Source organism: Vitis vinifera, chromosome 1 (genome assembly GCF_030704535.1).
Source record: "Vitis vinifera cultivar Pinot Noir 40024 chromosome 1, ASM3070453v1".
In the NCBI taxonomy this organism is placed as follows: Eukaryota; Viridiplantae; Streptophyta; class Magnoliopsida; order Vitales; family Vitaceae; genus Vitis; species Vitis vinifera.
This window is the reverse complement of record NC_081805.1, coordinates 26,999,702-27,019,420: the sequence shown is the minus strand read 5'-3', so window position 1 is coordinate 27,019,420 and position 19,719 is coordinate 26,999,702. Positions and strand designations below refer to the sequence as shown.

At 33.2% G+C, this 19,719-nt stretch overlaps 2 protein-coding genes across 6 annotated transcripts; both read right to left on the bottom strand.

Moving 5' to 3' along the window:
- Positions 1-4,564: 4,564 nt before the first annotated feature.
- On the bottom strand, positions 4,565-7,798 carry LOC100253968 (acyl carrier protein 1, chloroplastic). The gene is made up of 4 exons (XM_002267578.5): positions 7,644-7,798; positions 5,243-5,341; positions 5,029-5,151; positions 4,565-4,914 (listed from the first exon to the last, which is right to left on the bottom strand). The coding sequence occupies exons 1-4, from the start codon at positions 7,707-7,709 to the stop codon at positions 4,783-4,785; spliced, it is 420 nt and encodes a 139-aa protein (XP_002267614.1). The 5' UTR covers positions 7,710-7,798; the 3' UTR covers positions 4,565-4,782.
- Positions 7,799-10,114: 2,316 nt separating this feature from the next.
- Positions 10,115-19,019, bottom strand: LOC100259104 (uncharacterized). Of its 5 annotated transcripts, XM_002266778.5 has the most exons (14): positions 18,774-19,019; positions 18,459-18,558; positions 18,210-18,326; positions 17,693-17,790; positions 15,692-15,775; positions 15,412-15,545; positions 15,235-15,307; positions 15,091-15,136; positions 14,867-14,976; positions 14,659-14,766; positions 14,498-14,557; positions 12,953-13,014; positions 11,080-11,395; positions 10,115-10,430 (listed from the first exon to the last, which is right to left on the bottom strand). In XM_002266778.5, the coding sequence occupies exons 1-14, from the start codon at positions 18,849-18,851 to the stop codon at positions 10,203-10,205; spliced, it is 1,614 nt and encodes a 537-aa protein (XP_002266814.1). In that variant the 5' UTR covers positions 18,852-19,019; the 3' UTR covers positions 10,115-10,202. The 5 variants fall into 5 exon arrangements, with proteins under 5 accessions (XP_002266814.1, XP_010656776.1, XP_019077869.1 ...); XM_010658474.2 differs by lacking the exon at positions 18,774-19,019 and having other exon boundaries at positions 17,693-17,792; positions 18,211-18,326; XM_019222324.2 differs by lacking the exon at positions 10,115-10,430 and having other exon boundaries at positions 11,124-11,330; positions 18,774-19,014.
- Between the last annotated feature and the right edge of the window lie 700 nt (positions 19,020-19,719).

The following is a 19,719-nucleotide window of genomic DNA, read 5'->3' as shown; positions in this document are numbered from 1 at the left end:
TGTAGGTGCAATTGGTACATATACTGCACAACCAAAGATTCGTAAGTGAAAGATATTTGGTTGTTTTCCAAGCACAAGTTGTGAAGGGGAGTATTCATGGTAAGTTGTAGGTCGAATACGGACTAAAGCTGCAGCATGCATAATAGCATGTCCCCAGGCGAAAGTAGGTAATTTGGTTTTCATTAGTAATGGTCGAGCTATTAATTGGAGACGTTTAATGAAAGATTCTGCTAAACCATTCTGGGTATGAGTATGAGCAACAGGATGCTCAATATTTATCCCTACTGACATGCAATAGTCAATGAATGTTTGAGAAGTAAATTCGCCAGCATTATCAAGACGTATTGTCTTAATTGGATAATCTGCAAATTGTGCTCGTAATCTGATTATTTGTGCAAGGAGTCTAGCAAAGGCTACGTTACGTGTAGAAAGGAGACAAACATGTGACCACCTAGTAGAAGCATCTATTAAGATCATAAAATAACGGAATGGTCCACATGGTGGATGGATAGGCCCACATATGTCCCCATGTATTCTTTCTAAAAAGATTGGTGACTCAGATATGACTTTAGTAAAAGATGGTCTGATTATCAATTTACCTTGTGAGCAGGCAGCACATGAGTATTCATTGGGCGAAAGAATCTTCTAGTTCTTTAGTGGATGCCCATGTGAGTGTTCGATTATTCGACGCATCATTGAAAACCCTGGGTGACCTAGCCTATCATGCCAAAGGACAAAAACTTTTGGGTCGTTGAACTTCTGGTTCACGATAACATATGATTCAATAGGCTTTATAGTTGTATGATACAACCCAGAGGAAAAAGCCGGGAGTTTTTCCATTATAAGCTTCTGGCTAGATATAATGGAAGTAATATAAAGATATTCTACATTATCTTCATTCATAATTTCAATATAATATCCATTTCTACAGATATCTTTAAAACTGAGCAAATTTCTTCTGGATTTGCTAGAATATAACGCGTCATTTATATGGAATCTAGTTCCATTTGACAATGTTATGTTTGCTCTTCCAGAGCCTTCAACTAAGTTTGTAGTACCAGATATGGTACTTACATTAGCTTTTATTAATGTCAATTAGAGGAAATATCTTTTATCTCGAAGAATTGTGTGCGTGGTCGCACAGTCTGCGAGACATACATCATCCTCATTCATCTTGAGACCAAATAACACATGGATTTCAGATATAACAAAAAAACAAGGCATAATGTAAATAACAAAGTAAATCAGATGTAAATATAAGACATAATAATATATTATTTTATATATAGAGTAACATCAATCAATGTTAATTTTTTCATCATTTATCAAATGGTCTGGTTTTTCATTGGGACCTCCAAAGAAATCAATGTCATAGTAGGTTAGGTCCAATCCATCACCATCGGTAAAGTTCATCTCTATCTCTTTTCCTTTAGCTTTTATTGATGCTTGGTAAAGGTCGACCAAATGTTTGGGCGTACGACAGGTACGCGACCAATGCCCCTTCATACCACATCTATAACAATTATTCTCATGGTTCTTAGGAGGTTTATCTTGTAAACGCTTCCCATTTTCTTGTATTGTCTCAGTATTGTTCCACTTCTGGTGGTGCAATGAGGCTTTCATTTTCTGAGAATTATTACTATAAGAACCATGGTATCGAGGATTTCTTCCATGACCACGACCACGACCACGTCCTCGTCCTCGTCCACGTCCACGAGTTTGGGATGATATTGCATTCACTTCAGGGAATGGTTCAGATCCAGTTGGACGAGACTGATGATTTCTCATCAAAAGCTCATTATTTTGTTCAGCAACAAGAAGACATGATATTAATTCAAAATATTTTGTAAATCTACGCTCTCGATATTGCTGCTACAGGAGTACATTCGAGGCATGAAACGTAGTAAAAGTTTTCTCTAACATGTCTTCCTCTGTGATTTTCTCTCCACACAGCTTTAATTGAGAGCTGATTTTGAAAAGTGCAGAGTTGTATTCACTAACAGTTTTAAAATCTTGCAACCTTAGGTGCATCCAATCATATCGAGTTTTTGGGAGAATCACAGTTTTCTGGTGGTCATATCTTTCCTTCAAATTACTCCATAGAGTAAAAGGGTCCTTTACTGTAAGATACTCATTTTTTAAACCTTCATGAAGGTGATGGCGAAGGAAAATCAATGCTTTTGCGCGATCCTGCAGGGATGCTTGATTTCTTTGTTTGATCGTAGCTCCAAGGTTCATTGCATCAAGATGTAATTCAACATCAAGGATCCAAGATAGATAGTTCTTTCCCGAAATGTCAAGTGTCACAAATTCGAGTTTTGTGATATTCGACATTGTCAAATAACTTCATATATATGACAAAACAATATTATTAAAATCAGTTATAATAACTTGATAGCATTGGTATAACTTTGATTATAAACAAAATCAAATAATTTGTTTATAACTTTTAACAATATGTAACAAAACAAATCAACAATAATATAAATATGTAAAATTTTATTCTATATGAATAACTTCAAGTTTAAGATACGAGAATTACCTTTAGAGCAATTCGTGCTGATAACGTGTTGTAAAACAAGGACAAATATAATGCAAATCAAAGTAGTAGAGATAAAATATATCTTACTTTGATATATAATATGGAAGAAGGAATCAAATAAGAGAATTGAGAAAGTGAAAGAAAGAGAGAGAGAGAGAGAGAATGAGAGGAAGAGCTTTCTTTCTTTTCTCGGGATGCTTTTACATGGGGGGGTAAGAAGCCTTTTATAGGCTTCATAATATGAACTCCCATTACTCATCTTAAAGATGAGTAAATGGAGTTCATAATGGTCATCAATATGGTCATTCATTACTTTTCATTTACAACATATTTTTCATTTTTTTTATAGGCAAATAAATAAGACTTAATGTGTTGGATTCATTAACGAGTTTAGTAATTTTTAAAAATAACTTAAAACTCAAATAATGATCTAATCAATACTAGAAATTTATGGATAAAAATAGGTGTAGAATGACTTTATTGTTTCTCTTATACATAGAATCATTATTTTCTAATTTTTTTCACTAGACAAATTAAACAAGACTTAATGTGTTGACTTCATTAACAAGTTTAATAATTTTTAAAAATAATTTGAAACTCAAATAATGAACTCATTAATACCATACATTATAGATAAAAGTTGGTTCATAATGAGTTTATGCACATAATTATATTTTTATAAATTTTTTCACTATAAAATGAACTTTAAATCAAATGACATTTTGTATTGAATTTATTAATGAGTTTAACAATTTATTTGAAACTCAAAAAATAGACATAATTATTATAAAAAAAATATATCAAAACCGATATATCTTTCATGTTTCTCCTATACACAACTATATTGTTTGAATTTGGATAAATAAATTACAAATTAAGTAAGATATAATTAATAATTTAAATTCTTTAATGAATTTTTTAATTTCAAGAATAATTTTGAAATAAAAAATCTATTTAAGTAATTACAAATTAAATCAAAACATTATAAAATATTATATTCATAATTTAGTACTAAATGTCTACATGAAATGAAAACCTTGACTCATGTTAAAAAAAAAAAGATAAATTTTCTTCATTATTCATTTAAAATAAAACATTGTTAATAATTATTATTATTCATTTTTAACCACAAGAAATTTATGGAGATGTTATTATCCTTATGTTTCTAACATGTAATAAAATAATATATTTGTAATAAAAAATATAATTTATGATTTTATTATAATATTATTATTCATGATTTACTAAAAACTATTTTTTTAATTTATTTGTAATTACCAAACTATTTTCATTTTTAATAAGACTTGACTTAAATTTAATTTACATTATATAAATTGAATTTACAATGTTTTGACAAAACAAAAACAAAAACAATTATTTTTAAAAGCAACTTAACCAATCAAGTTTTTTGTTTTTTAATTTTTAAAAATAACTTGTCAAACACCCTTATTTTTATAAAACATTAAAAAAACTTTTTTTTTTCTTTGACTTAAAAACAAGTTTCAAAAAACATGGCATTTTTTATTTTTTTGTAAAAAATAAAAGAAAAATATAATAAAGAACATATTATATTTTAATGTTTGGTAGAAAAATTATACTGCATTCAAATATTTGACATTAAAAAATTTAAATCTATTTTGTATTATTTGGAAATTGTTAAATACAATTTAAGATTTATCAAGTAATTTTGATTTATTTGTTATTCATATTCATGATTATTTTAAATTATTTAATCACAAATTTATAATTTTTTAATCAAGATTTTTTGTTTTACAAAATAAGTAAAAAAAAAAAAATGATTGATATGTGGGACATATATATTCCATATCTCAACTTAAGTCTAACAAGTCCATGAAATACAAAAAATTATTGAATGATATATCCTACTATTTATCTTATCTCATATTTGGTTGAATATAAGGTATGATAAGTAATGAGATTACTTATTATATCTCTTATCCTATTTCATTATACATCCTGTGAACCAAATATTGTGTAGGAGAAGAAGCGACAAGATTGTGGTGTCTAGAAGCATCATCATTCAATAAGGCCGGTCATAAAACTAGAATAGTGAAGTTTAAAACAATCATTAGTTTCAAGATAAAAATGGATGGAAAGCTAATGGGACCAATATTTTTAGAAAAGTTACAAAAAAATGAAAGCAGGACAAGATCAAATTCCTCTTCATGGCTTTTACTTAAAGTCCAAAACTTCTACTCTGCAGCTAACCGGTTGGTTTTCTAAGCTTCACTGTTCTTCTGGACAAGCTTCTCTATCAAATCTGCTGCTTCTTGGACTGTTGTTATGTTCTGAGAGCTTTCCTCTTCCACGCTGATCCCGAACTCTTCCTCCAAACTCATTACTATCTCCACCTGTGACCAGTAATTTATAATGTTAGTAGTATGTAAGATGGTTAATCCTCGTAAACATGTGGGATTTTATTGGGGGTTTGTTTATCAAAAGATAAAGAAGTATATTGGGCGTACTGTGTCAAGAGAATCAGCACCAAGGGCAGCAAACTTGGACTCTGGGGTGAGTTCAGACTCAGCAGGCAATGCAAGTTGTTTCTTTACTATCTCACACACTTTCTGTACTGTCTCTGGCTTAGCCTGCAAACTCAGCACAACTACTCCCTTATTTTCTTCTTTTAAAGAAACAGCAGGAAAATGAAAGCAAGAGGAAAAAATAAAATGAACATACCGAGCAAGAGACACGGAAGCGGGAAGTTCTCAACGAAGGGAAGCCACTCTTTGTCCAACCTACAGTTACCATCTTCAGACTTGAGGCCTTTCCAGTGATCTGCAAAAATATAATCTTAGCATCCAAAGGTCTTCATTTTGACATAAGATACATCTTATTTGCATACTCAGCATCTCAAGCTCTGAATCTTATGGACTTACTTGCCACTCAAGCATTCACATAATTAAGAGTCTGTTTGGTAGTGATTTTAGGAAACATTTCTAGCACTTGAAAAATTTTATCTTTCAAGTGTTAGAAAAGTTAGAAACGCTTCGTAGAATCACTGTCAAATGCACTTTAAATGTCATACAATTGCACAAACATTAAGGAAAAACTTTCAGGTAATTTAACCAAGAAAAATAAACAGTGAAGTGTATAATACATAGGTCAAAGGATAGTCCTCAAAGAAACCGAAAGTGTAAAACATTATCTGATCTTCTATCTCCTATCTCTGATAAATATGAGTCTGTCCAAAGTTTGTGCCTTAGAATTGACTGTTCTGATCTTTGCAATGAAGGACCATTTCAAAACACTGCCCTTGTAAGTAAGAAGGGAGAACTCCCAACAAATTGGAAGCACTTTGTTCCCTAGGCACAAATCACAACACACATGAATAACCAATTCATAAGTACATCAACATTCTAAAACACTTCAATGAACATGTCCATCAAATCCAACTATTTCTTGAAGGAAATGCCTAACTAAATAACATTAAACATCCCATGATAAAATTTTGAAGTTCCCAAATGTGGGGGGCTTGGACAGTGGACTGGAGTGGGAGGGACTCTAGACCCTAAACCCCTTACCATCCGCATACATATATGAAGTAACAGCTAAGAAGATATGGACCATACTCTTCATTAACAAGGTGGTCGAACATGTGACTTTGATACAATATAAAAGGTCAGCGTATGAACCTAGAAGATATACTATATCCCTTCATCCCTCTTAAATTCTTCTAAACCTTCTGGAGCACGAGACATCAACATTAAAAATAAATACTCCAGAAACTTGACCTCTGTTACCATATAAAACTACATCTTGCCAGAACTCAAGCTCTGGTATCATATAAAACACTACTTGCCCCAGAAACTTTAAGCTTAGGCTATTATTGTCCTAACAACGTCCATATATTCAGCCATTGCAACTTCTGTACCTCATATAATAAACCTCCAATAAGCATGTGCAAAAATTAAGGCTGAATGCATGCACCCAAGAGGACAAAAATAAAAGGCCAAACGAAGGCATTTCTGAAACAAAATCTCAAATAGAAGTACATAAAAAGTAGCATATCATGAATCAATCTGCCCCTGCAACTGAAATCAACAATGCCATTATGAATTCAAAAAAACCTCACTTGATGCTACTGAGTCAGATCTCAAATCTCCATCCAGTAAGATGAGTTCATTCACAGTCTTTTTGGTTGCTGAGGAAACCAAAGCAAAGGAGGAAACAGAAAACATCAAATCTCACATGTTAGAATTGAATTGGCTACCATCAGATTTCAAGCTCATTTTCATTTCCCATGATCTTCAGCAACCAAATGCAACACTTAAGAAAATTTAACTTCAAAATAACTTCTAACTGTTTGAAATCTGAGAAAAGGTTAAAATTGAAGCCACTGTTGTAAGATTCAAAGCTCATTTCCTTTTCCTGTGATTTCTCAGAAACCAAAGGGAGCATTAAAAAACTAACTTCAAGATAACTTAAATTTTTTGAAATCTCACAAAAGGTTAAAATGAATTGGCTCTTGTAAGAGTCCAAGCTCATTTCATTTCCTGCACTTCCTCAGCATCCAATCGGAGCATTAAGGAAAAGTACATTCCAAGATAGCTTAAATTGTTTGAAATCTCACAATCCCACTACAAGTTAGAATGAAATTGGCTTTCCTAAGAACCCAACCTCATTTCCTTTTTCCTGTATTTTCAGAGAAATCAAAGCACCATTAAAGAAATTAAATTAAGTTCAAAATAGATTAAACGGTTTGAGATCTTACAACAGGCCAGAATCCTAATATTCCAAGCTCATTTTATTTTCCTGCATTTTCACAGCGACCAAACACAGCACAAAAGAAAATCAAGTTCAAGATAGCATAAACTATTTTAGACCTCACAAGATGTTACAGCCATTCGCTGTTAGCATTAAGGTTCCATGCTCATTTCTTTTTCCAGTATTTTCTTACCAACCGAACAGAGCACTAAAGAAAATCAAATACAATATAGCTTAAACTGATTTAGGTCTCATAACAGGTTACAATCACAGACTGATGTAAGATTCCAAGCTCATTTCATTTTCCTGCACTCTCAGCAACCAAAAGGAGCATTTAGAAACTTAAAACTCCAAAATAGCTTAAAAGTATTACCTGGCGACTCTTCAAGAGCTTCAATGAAGATCCGAAGGTAACAGAGGTGGCAGAGACAGCGGCCATTAAAGCTGGAATGAGAGAGAGGATGAGAGATGACAGAGATGAAGAGATGGATAACGAGAGATTCCAAACCTTAGAACGATTGTGAACCGGACAACCAGTTTTTATATCGCGTAAAGCTCCTTAGCTCGCAACCGTTGGATTCAGTTTTTGATTTTACACGGATCGTACGGCTGGTATGCGGCAATGACAACGTGGCAGTGCGCTGGCACTCCGAATGTAGACAATCGCTTTTATAGTTGGCTTGGCATCCTCCGATAGACCAATCGGGAGGAAACACGTGTCAAAACTTGTCTAATTAAAAAAAGTTTGTGTGAAAATAAAATTTCCCTTTTCAAAAAAAAAAAAAGAATTATTAAAAAAAAAATATATATATATATATATATATAGATCTACTTCTTGTATTGTATAAAAGATGTTTTTTTTAGATATTTTAGAAGCCGTTATCATTGGACATATCTTTTTTCTTTTGGATTAATTAATTGAAAAAGATGAAAAAATCCTAAATTTATAAAATTAACATCTCTCATTTTTAAACTAGAAGAGTAATCCATTTTTTTGACACAAATACCTTTTAATATTTTCATTATTTATATGCATGTCTTAAAAGTAAAGGCTATGTTTGTAAGAAAAAAGTGATGGTATTTTTGTTCAAAATGAATATTTTTTTTTGATAAAAATATGTGGGAGGTTAGATTTGTAATTTCATATTTCTTTTAACCCTTTTTTTGGGTTATGCTTTTTTCTTTTTCTTTTTCTTTAGCGGTAATCACTGTGTTGTGGAATGACCCAATATTAAAAAAATAAAAATAAAAAATCATGTAAATCTTAACCTTCTAAAATGCTTAGTCAAACAAATCAAATCTAGATTATGTTACTTAACCTGCTAAATTCCTCTTAACTTTGTTTTATCCAAATTTCAAACTCATCTTTCCTTAAGAACGATTTGATAAATAAATTTTTAATTTTATTAGAATTTTCTAAATATAAAATTTGTTATAAACACAAAAAATAAAAAATAAAAATTATGATTATTATTGTTTCCATTATTAAACTTTTCAAATATCCATATAATCTTTATCGTAGTCTTGCAATGTTGTAATAAGCCCTGAGGTTGTTGAAAATTCATTCTCTTAATTTCTTCTTTTAATTATTCTCTCTATTTTATTTAATTTTACAACAAAATTATCCTTATTTTAAATTAAAAATATTATTAAAATATAATTTTCAATCATAAATACATTGATATAACCTCTGGTCTTCTACTTCTAATAATTTAGGGCTAGACACTCTTCAACTTTTTTCATGTTTTACACTTCATCCCTCGCATTCAAAACTCAACACTTTGTCTTTCAATTACAAACTTCCTGTAAAATTATAAAATGATTTGCTTTTTTTCACACTTTGATTCAAACTTGGGTTTGAATTAGCAATTTTGGAGTTAAATTTCTTAAACGCCTTCAAAATTTAATAACTCTTAATTTTAATTTTTTAATTTTAAAGATATGTCTACATAACTGTTCATGTGATGCTTTTGAAGTTGAACCGTAAGTGCTTTTTTTTTTTTTTTCACATTTTATCTTTATTTTCAATCAACAAAGGCAAAGTATTACTCTTTTAACAAATTTAGAAGATAAAATATTAAGTTTGTGCAAAGTTTAGAAGACGCAAAAGAGGGAGAGGGTAAAATATATTTACCCCAACAATTTTTTACTACTATCCAAATAATCCCAAAAGCCAAATATCATCCAAAACTTGTGCTTAGGAGTAGCCCTGTTGGCAAGATAGAAGACATTGACTACAATTATGTCTTCCTCCAAGGCAAACGGGCGCAAACCTATCCCAGTGAGATGGAGTTCATGGGTTGTACGCTACTAGACTATGATTCGATAAGGTTCGAGGGAAAGATAATTGATAAAAAAGATTAGGAAAAAAACGAAAAATTTATAATTTCTTTTTTGTTTGTCTATTGAAAAATCGAGAAAAATAAACAAATTTACAAAAAAAAAAAAATGCATTATTTCCAAACTCTTCTCACATTTTTTCTTGAACTTTGAAAATAAATATTTTTAGCATTTTCTTCCCTCTTTTTCCCTTGGGTGACATGCTATCCAAACATAAGAAAATTATTTTTTAAACATTTCCCCCCTGCAATTTGCAAAATCCAAACATATCCCTAAATTCATGATCTATTTTTCACTTGTTTTATATAATTTTCCAAACTTACTTCCCCACACCTAATAAAGCAAGTGTGATTCACCTTATGCTGAATACCTTTTCCAGAAACTTTCCCAGCTGAAAGCATCCCCATTCCATGTCTGTGACCCCCGAGCTTACAATGAAGGCAAAGGATTCAAACCAAAGGAAAGGATGAAGATACCGAGGAAACGGGTTACTGCAAATGCTGCTGAGGATAAAACGAATTAATATTATAACATTTGATTTATAAAAAAAATATGAGATTTGAGACAAGCTTTGCTCCATAATATTAATTGACTAAGAATTTTGGTTTACAAAATTGTCCTCTGTGTTGAGGCTTAGAGGGTAAACGGTGTCAAAAACGATCCTTGCAAACACATGCCGAACCTCACGAAGGCTTCCCAATGCTAAGAATTCGTAGTCAATCCTACTCCCTTGTTTTGGTACGAATCCCTTCTCAGCACCCCCTTGTACGCACTGAAAGATCTTAGATGCTCTTAGGAATGATGCCAATGAGATAAAAACCTGTGAAATGGAAGAAAGCCGGAAGAGAAAGGGCCACAGATAAGAACCAAGCAAGAAGCTCAAACGATCACACAGATAAACATCTTAGTTAAGCCGAAAAAACAAAAAGAAGAAAGAAAATTACTAGCATCAGAACAGGGATGACTATCATGGTGATGTTGAGGACTAGCTGGAGATTTAGGATCTATTTACAACATTTTCCAAAACAGTTAGTTAAAAAAATGTTTTTGAACAAAATTTTATTTGGTAATTCAAACATGAAAAACAGTGTTCTTGCTCATATATAATGCAAGAGTTTTTGAAGCATTATCTAAATTTTCAACTGTTTCTCACGTGAAAACATCTCAAATTTGTACCAAAAAGCAATTTGCCTTCATAACAAATTCTTTTTTCTGGAAGAACAATTACCAAACAGACCCTTAGAATTCCATCCTAGAAGGATTGCACAAGTGGGATTCATAAGCAGTAAATCCTAGGGGACCTACTCCCAAGGCTCAAGTACATTTGAAATTTGTAATGTAATACACTGCCATGATAGCATAGAATTGAAGCCAAGACACGTGATCTGGTCAAGGAAAACTTCAATTATCTGTTTGGATAACAACCAGGTTGCCAAAATTAAAGGTTAATGAAAGAGTGGAAAACTCACCAGATCTGAGTATGGTGCTCGTGGGTATTTGCTCATTGCTTGGGAAACAAAATGTTCATCTGTCATCTTCATCAATGCAGATTTCACCGATGCTGCAAGATCCATGATCTCGTCTATCAAGGATTCATCCGAGTCTAGATCCTGAGGTTCTAATAATTCACTGAAGCTCTGGTCATGAGGTTGGGAGATTCTCCTTGCAATTTCCACCGCTTCCGACAAGGATCCACCATTGTGCACAGCAAGGCTGAATGCTGCAACAACCATGGGGTGCCGAGGTTGGTCAACCAAGGCCTTATGAAATGCTAACATACCAATCCTGTGATCGTGAACCCATGGTTACCTTGTAAGTACAGCCACCTCAGATATACAGAAGAATATCATAAATCAATTTATTAGAGAAACATAGAAATCCAACAACATTATGGCTATGTTTGGTTCTTGGGAAATATTAAGGAAAGAAAAAAATACTATGTTTGGCTTCACTATGGGAAATATAAAATAAATCAAATATAATTAAAATTACTTATTAACTTATGCATTTTCAAACTATTTAATCTTTATATAGAAGAAAAAAAAGTGAAATGAGTTTGAAAAATCATATAAAAATAATTTATTTTATCTATTTTTTATTTTCCTTCAAAAAAATTTCTTCCATTTTTTCTTTCTATTTTCTTTCCTCCACATTTTCCCTCAAACTTTCCAAGAGCCAAACATAGCCTATGAGTGTGGTATAAATTATCCCCTAAGAAATTTGTAACTGCCTAACACTCCATGTAAATCAATAAAGCTATGGTAACAGGAACACTAACTTCTGACAGGAAATTATGATTTGGATAGAAAGTCCCCCAAGTGTTTCTATGATACTCATGTGGGAGGATGCTTAAGGAGTTATGTTTCCCAGATGCATTTCACTGTTACACTCCTTGATATTATTTCCATCTACAGAGGAAAAAACAAAAAACCAACAACAACATGGCTTCGTTGCAACTATTTAGAGTCAGATTCACCATTTCACTCTACCTAGAGCCATACTTCCTATTAAATCATTCACCGGCTCAAAATAGACTTGCAGACACTCACTACAAGAAAACAGGTAACTAAAGTGGATAAATAAATATCACCAAGAAGAACACCAGGCCATTGTACGTAACTAGTTAATATTAAGTGATTTTACTATATTGAGAGCCCATTTGGGTGTTATTTTGATAGGGCTAGAAGCACTTCTTTATATTTGGAAATGTTTCCTAACAGAAACTAGCTGTTTAACCAACTTTCAAAAATCACTTTTAAAATCTAGAGAATCACTTGAAGTGATTATTGGAAAATGTGATTTTTCCAAAATTCACTTCTTGTTTTAGAACACTATCAAAACACTTATTTGGTTTATATCTAAACATCAAGTGATTCTCTTTAAAAGTGCTTTAAATGAAAACAATACTAATAAAAGCACTATAGACTAGAAGTACTTAACAAAAATTGCTCCCAAACGGAATCTTATAGCTTGTGTTTGAACATAAGTACCACTTATCAAACAATTTATCCTTCCCAGTCAAGAGCCAAGCTTAGTCACTTCAATCTCCATTAAAATGGGAGGGCCTATATATTGTAACTAGCAATGAATCAAATTGTAATGCACTGGATCACCTTTTTCAACAAATTATGCAATACAAAAAGAAGCATTTAAATCAGAATTGAAACCAACAAATGAAAATCTTTTATGAATGCAAACAACCTTACAAATTTCACAATGAATCACATGTTAACACTGACAAATATGCTACAGCTTGGAGTAATGAGGTAAGGCAAGTAATTTCAACTTCAAATTATTTAGTACACAGATTGAAGAGGTTTCAATTGCAGAGAAAGTTCTTACCATAAGCTATTATGGCATGGCCGATCAGGTGCCACAAGTCTATCCAGGTTTGAAAACAAAGACTGCAGAACAACATAACCATAAATAAATCAGACACCCTTGAAAACTGAGCTGGAAAATGATTTGTCTATTTTGCCAACATTGGACAATAGAAGGTGAAGTAAAGATCAAAGAACATCCAGAAAGAACATTGGATTTCTTGTGAAAGAGTTTTAGATATGCATCATGGAGACCATCATGCTCATACAATACAGCATAATACAATAAGATTAGATGGTTGCTCAGGACAGAATGCAACTAGTAAGGTTTTAAAGCAATCTAAGGTGCATGAAGGATGTGAAACTGAGCTCAGTACAAAGAGTTGAGTGAAAATGCAAGAGATCCTCAAATAAAGCCAAATTAGTTGCTTAATTGTTTGACATCAACATTTATATCTGGAGCTTCTAATATAGTAGTAAGGGTTTGAAATTAATGTGAGCATTGCTCTTAAAATCCCAATCATTCAGCTAATCACTGGGTCTTTTGAAGATTGTCCTTAGTGTTTCCATTCTAGATTGAACAGAAATTAGAGTTTTCTGACTTGAGATAAGTAAACAAGAGGGAGTAAAGCAGGAAAAATGGGATTTCATGAAAAATCAACCTCCCAGTAGAGAGAGATTGTCAATCAATTGCTTCTTTGATATTTAGACAATCAATGAACAAAGCAATGAGTATAACAACTAATATATCTATGCTGCCACAAATGCACTTGGGTAGAGCACCCCGGTACTCTTCAGAACAACCCTCTCATTGCACCAAAGGTCCAAGGTATCAGAAGGTTGTGTGAGGTTAAGCTTAAGGAGAGCCAGGAAGTCACTGTGCTCAACCCTGAACAGATGGCATAGGAAGTAGGGACCTGAATCCCCTTAACTTCAGTTGAAGGTCCGTATTATAGTTGTATTCCTTCCTGTTTCTGAAGTGGTTCTAAAGGAGAGAATTATCCTTCCAGTCTTTGACTGGAGCACTGGGTTCAAATCCAAGTGGTGATGGTTAGAAGATTGGAAATAACTGCTACTGCCAGAATCTCCAACATACAGAAAAGCAAAGGCAGAAATCCAAAACAGCAAAAGGCAGGATTTCGAGCCAGAAAAGGTAGAAATTCTGGGACCTTAATAAATGGGTAAAAGGTAATGAAAAAGGAAAAACCAATGCTCCTTCTTTTATTTTTAAAGGTGGTGGGCGCAATTGGACCATCGCCTCATTTAGGAAAAAGCCTGCTATGCCTCCTTATAAATTGCCAAACCTTAAACACCTGGGCAAGGAAATCACTCCACTCCTATAGCCTAGTGCCTCCATATTGCTATAGTCCCTCAGCCCCGTTTTTTCTGTATCCCAATCATTGCCACCTTTCCCACCTCATTGATTTACTTGGTATCTCTCCACCAACTAAGAATCTGATGCACTTGCTAGGAAATAGCCACTCAGTTTACAAAAGAATGCAAGAAAGGTTTGGTATGGGCATTACATGATGACATAAGCAGTAAGAAAATAAGCATTTGCACTCACCAAAAGCATGTTTGATCTCTGATCACGTCTTCGAAAACCTTGGGAAACAAGATATGCTGCCTGTATGATTCAATTATCACATTATCAGTAGATAAACATATAAGAGGATGGAAACTAATGAATGCAATTTACTCATCAACAGCAGGGGGAAAACCCCATACTTGTATGGGTAGAAGTATCTCCAGGAGTCCAAATTTCCATAATAACCTCAAGGAAGCTTCTGCGGACCCATAAGCTAGCATGTAATTCATTTCCATGAGTATCCTTCCCTACAACATTTGGAAGCAAGAAAAAATGGGAATCATGATAGACTTTGACATGATTAAGGAGCACAATTAGTTTACGTCTAGGGACCAGACTTTTGAATACCTTATCAAGTCTTAACACTGAGCAAGATAACTCTCTTACAGAATGAGCTATATCTTTAGTGAAACGAAACCCTAAACGTGCTGCAATTCTAACCCCACGCAAAATGCGAGCTGTAGAATTAGCATTGTATAGAGTTAGATGCCACTTTTTACAAGACACAGGCCAAATGATATGGACTTTATGCAGGTATGTCCACTATATTTTACAACCAAATAGATACTCACCGCAATCCTCCACAAAAGAAATATTAGCAGGGATTACAGTCCGTACCTACAGAGAGACATTAGATGTCATAAGCATTTGCATCTGCTTCAAACAAGTTTATACCAACTCTTGGAACTGACACAGTTAAAGAGATACATGCACACTTTAGCTTTTTTGATATCTTGCATCCCACCCATATAGTCATACACTATCTTTGTGTAAGGATCAAACATCAACCTGCGAAGACAAAGCAAGCATTAACAAAATCTAAACAAAAAATTACATCTGGAATTTAACCATATACTCATTCTGTCTTCCGCTACAATCACCAAGTATATTACCCATTAATAGTAAAGTCCCGCTGTAGACAATTCCTCCAGCGAATATAATCATGATCATCACAATCAGGAGGTCTTCTGAGAATATAATCAAGTTTCCTACCGGTTCTCTTTCCAGAAGTGCTAAAACTTGAAACCTACTTCATAACAGAATCCATTTTAATAGTGAGAAAGGGAAAGACAGCGAAAAAATCTTCTTTCAGGTAAAATTAAGTAAGTGCTCCATTTATTTATTATCTAGTAATCAGATGAAATGTACATGAAAATCACACAGATGACAGACCTCAACAATGGTATCATTGACATGCACATGGCATATGGGAAATCGCTTTCCAACTACTTCACATCGGGGAAATGCTCTCAGTACCTGCAGATGATTGTAAAAATTAAATTTGAAGCATCAGAGGCCCCAGGTAAAGGAATTTGAGAATCATTGTACCATAAAAACCCAAAAAAAATCTGGAACTATTTACAAGTGCCAAAATATAGGAGTTGTTTGCACAGACAAAAACAAGGAGTTCAATATGAGAGTCCTCCTAGGAACCTTCATCTCTGACAAGTTCATCAAAAAGATAATGGCAAAGTGGAATTAAATAACAGAAATCCACCAATGTAATTCATTGTGAAATTAATTGTATGTACATGGATACTTTAAAATGCATGAACTACCAGTAATATAAACAACATGGCAAGAGTATGGGTATGTGATGTGTGTCTGACTTTCATAGTGCTAAGCACATACCTGAGTCCAACAGAGGGAAACAGGGACATATTCTTAATCTACTAAAAGTCCCTGGGATAATATCTTAATAAATTTGTACTGCTTGGATGTTTCACAGAGGATGAAGCATTCATTTTGACAAGCCTATCCAAAAAAAAAACAAAGGTATTCATGTTGACAACACTCTGTCACAGACATTTTCTGACCATGGAGCCAAAAAAAATAAAGAGAGCATAGAATAGATGACTTTGGCTTAGGAGACATATGAGTATTGTTTTAGCTAGATAGTTTTAGCTGTGTCCCAATATCCAAAACCTATGTTACATAGATACTAGAAAATATGTGGAGTACCCATGTTGGATAAGACAAGATAAGGGTACTCTTTCATTTTATTTCATTGTCATCTTTGCTATATTTCCTTTCCTGCAATGAATCTAACACTCCAGAGTATATGTTTTCGCAGTTTAGATATAGGATATATGCTTAGCATGCTTACCAGTCAGAGATGTACCAAACGAGCATGTCCAACAAAGAAAAGGAGGGAAAACTTCCTAGATCATCACCCAATTAGGTTTGCAATTTTATCACTTCTTATCATTTATTTCCTTGGCTTTCTCTTAAATAAGTTTTATGGATATACCACCCACATGAGAGAAAGAGAGAGATAGCATTCTTCTATTCTGTTACTTAGTTTATCACTTTTTATCACTTATTTTCTTGGCTTTCTCTTAAATAAGTTTTGCAGATATATCCTCCACATGAGAAAGAGAAAGAGAGATGACAACATTCTTCCCTATCTTCTTTGACATAAAGGAAATAGTGAAACAAATCCTAGATCAAGTTCCCTTCTTCTACGTTATTAATAAACTTATCTACCATGCTCTCCGTAAGGCAAGTTGAGAACATGCTTCTATTTCTTCTTTGAAATAAAAAGAAATTCTAGATCAAGTTCCCTTCTTCTATGTTGTTAAGAAATTCATTTACAATCCTTTTCTTAAGGCAAGTTAAACACTTACCTTATTCTTTGAAGAAAGGATACAACATATGGTCTAGAATGCCATCTTACAAGCCTTGCATATTAAAACAGCCCTTGGATGCTTGTTCACCTTTGGATACCAAAGCCATGGGACAAATATTAAGACCTGCCCAAGTGACATGAATGCCTAGGTTCCATTATGCTTTGATTGCAAGCCTAACACAATTAAATAGTTTTTCTACTAAAACAACCTCCTCAAGAAATCACTGGAACCATACTTAGAAATGAGAAGGATTTCTAGAGAATTTTTAGAATATCTTGTCTTTACAAAAACACTAGTTCAAAGCTCTATATGGTTGATGGCTATATTTTATAAACTATCAACTAAAAATACAAAACTATTAGATTGATTAAAAAATTGTAAAAAACCAATATTCTACTGTATCTACTACAAGATATATTCCAGTTGTCAAAATGTTAATCAACACAAACCAATACATTTGGCACGCATATCAAACATCAATCTCAAATGAATCTCAAGATGATGTGCATCTCAATAGATCATGAAAGGAGAAAGAGATAATAACCTCCTTAAGTTCAGCTGAAGTTATGATGTCAAAGTCTTTAGGAGTTCTCTTCAGGATAAGGTCCCGTACACAACCTCCAACAAGGTACACTTCATATCCTGTAGTGTGACAAAAAGGACCATTTTCAGCAACAGAAAATAAATCATTTACTTTAAATAATAAAATGCAAAGAGGAAGAGGAAGTAGATTTACACAAAAGACGCATCAATTCAATTACTGGCTTTTTGCATTCTCATTTAAAATCAAAGCAACTGGTCTGAACTTGTCCATATTAACCCTGTCTTTGCAGGGAGTAACTAAAGCAGCATTCAACAAATTCAACAGCATATTAAACGACATCAATTCCTTCAAGTTAGATGTCTGATGCTTTCAATAATTTTAGATCAAATCTATGAATTGCAATTGGACAATTTAGTTTAGAAATTCTTAAAATATCAATATCACCATAGTCCATAAAGAGGCGATGCAAATTTCTGTTTGGTTGCTGAGAAACCATGGGAAAAGAAAATATATGTACCTTTTTTTTTAAGTCCATTTAAAACATATCTTGTGGGCTTTGCAATCATCGACGTCCTAATCCCGAGGTCTTTAGAATTCAACTTCTTCCATTCAGGTGCCTTAGAAGCACCATTACCTACATAACCACAAAACAATTCAAAACTCTCAGGTATCAGATTATTACGACAAACGACAACCCAAATACTACCAAAAACCTTCAAAACAAAAAAGACATCAGCTAAGAAGTTATCAAAGATCCAAAACTTACCTCTTCCATCAGAAGTAGCCCAATGAGGTTCTTCTTCCTTCGTAACACCCACTGGTTCAGGAGGCGATTCAACAGTTGCAACATTGCTGCGGTGTCGAACCTATAGTAAAATGCAAAAAATATCTATGAAATCGATTTCTCTGACACAACTATTAGCTAAGTTAAGCTGAATTTTCCTTTTCTTTTTTTCACAAAGCACGTAATCTGATATCTTCTTTTCTTTTCTTTTCTTCTGTTTTCCTGTGTTTTCTCGGAACCCAAACATAGGGTACCCGTCATGAAATACTAGGGTTTTTTTTCCAGCAAAGGAGAGACCTTGTGAACGCAGTAGACGAGAGGACGACGGAAAGTGAGGTAACTTCTACAGGAAAATCCAAGAACAGCAATCGCCATTGATGAGATTTCGATATCACAAGATTCACAACGTTGGAAATGTACACAATACAAAGCTTGAATCTGGAGATTTTTAGGGTTTTCAGCTTCTGAAATGATAAAAGAGGGACAGCCGGTAAATGAAATATCGGCCTCGGATATTTTGGTATCGGGTGATCGACTCGACTATGAATGGGCCATATCAGGATCAGCCCGCTGATTATGAATGGACCAGCCTTTCTGCCCATTTGGGTTACCTTTTGATGGGCCTGAAGTTCTCTAGGTTAAACTTGTTACCTAAGATGTGAAACGTGATGATCAAAAGTACTAATTTTCTTAGGTAAGCTTATATTTCCATGTAAAAAGACCATTATATACACGTTTTTAGAGTTCAATTTAATTTTTTTATGCCTAACTTGGCTAATATTATTAGAAGAGCTTAAACAAGATAAAAAAAAATTAGTATAGAAATTAGAAAAATAATATTTCTTACATAAGTTTTCTATTGATTTATATGAAATTATTATTAATATCGCCTTTTAAAAAAAATATAATGTTCTACTTTTGGTCATAAATTTAAGATGACAAAAAAGAAAAAAAAAGGGAGGGGGAAATTACCATATAGGGTAAGCTAGAGGTGATCTACTTTGGGGAGGGTAGGACAAAAGAGAGAAAATTCTCTCAAATGTCAACTAATATAACAATGGATTGAAATGCCATAAATATACTTCAACTAAAAGTCAGTGAAATTCAATTCAAAATATTTAAAGAACATAACTTTTCTTGTCGATACAACCCCCACATTATTTGTAACCAAAATTTTATGTCTTAACCTTTGAAAATTGTTATATACGATTATATAGTATAATTTACTATTTAAAACCAAAAT

Bases quoted from the DNA above. Each gene is read 5' to 3' on its own strand.
- LOC100253968 (XM_002267578.5), bottom strand. From the start codon at position 7,709: ATGGCCGCTGTCTCTGCCACCTCTGTTACCTTCGGATCTTCATTGAAG. The intron at 5,342-7,643 runs GTAATACTTTTA...ATATTTTTGCAG, and splicing joins AGCTCTTGAAGAGTCGCCAG to ATCACTGGAAAGGCCTCAAG. The intron at 5,152-5,242 runs GTATGTTCATTT...CTGAGTTTGCAG, and splicing joins GCTTCCGTGTCTCTTGCTCG to GCTAAGCCAGAGACAGTACA.
- LOC100259104 (XM_002266778.5), bottom strand. From the start codon at position 18,851: ATGGCGATTGCTGTTCTTGGATTTTCCTGTAGAAGTTACCTCACTTTC. The intron at 15,137-15,234 runs GTGTGCATGTAT...GTCTCTCTGTAG, and splicing joins AAGATATCAAAAAAGCTAAA to GTACGGACTGTAATCCCTGC. The intron at 11,396-12,952 runs GTAAGAACTTTC...TCACGATCACAG, and splicing joins CCATGCCATAATAGCTTATG to GATTGGTATGTTAGCATTTC.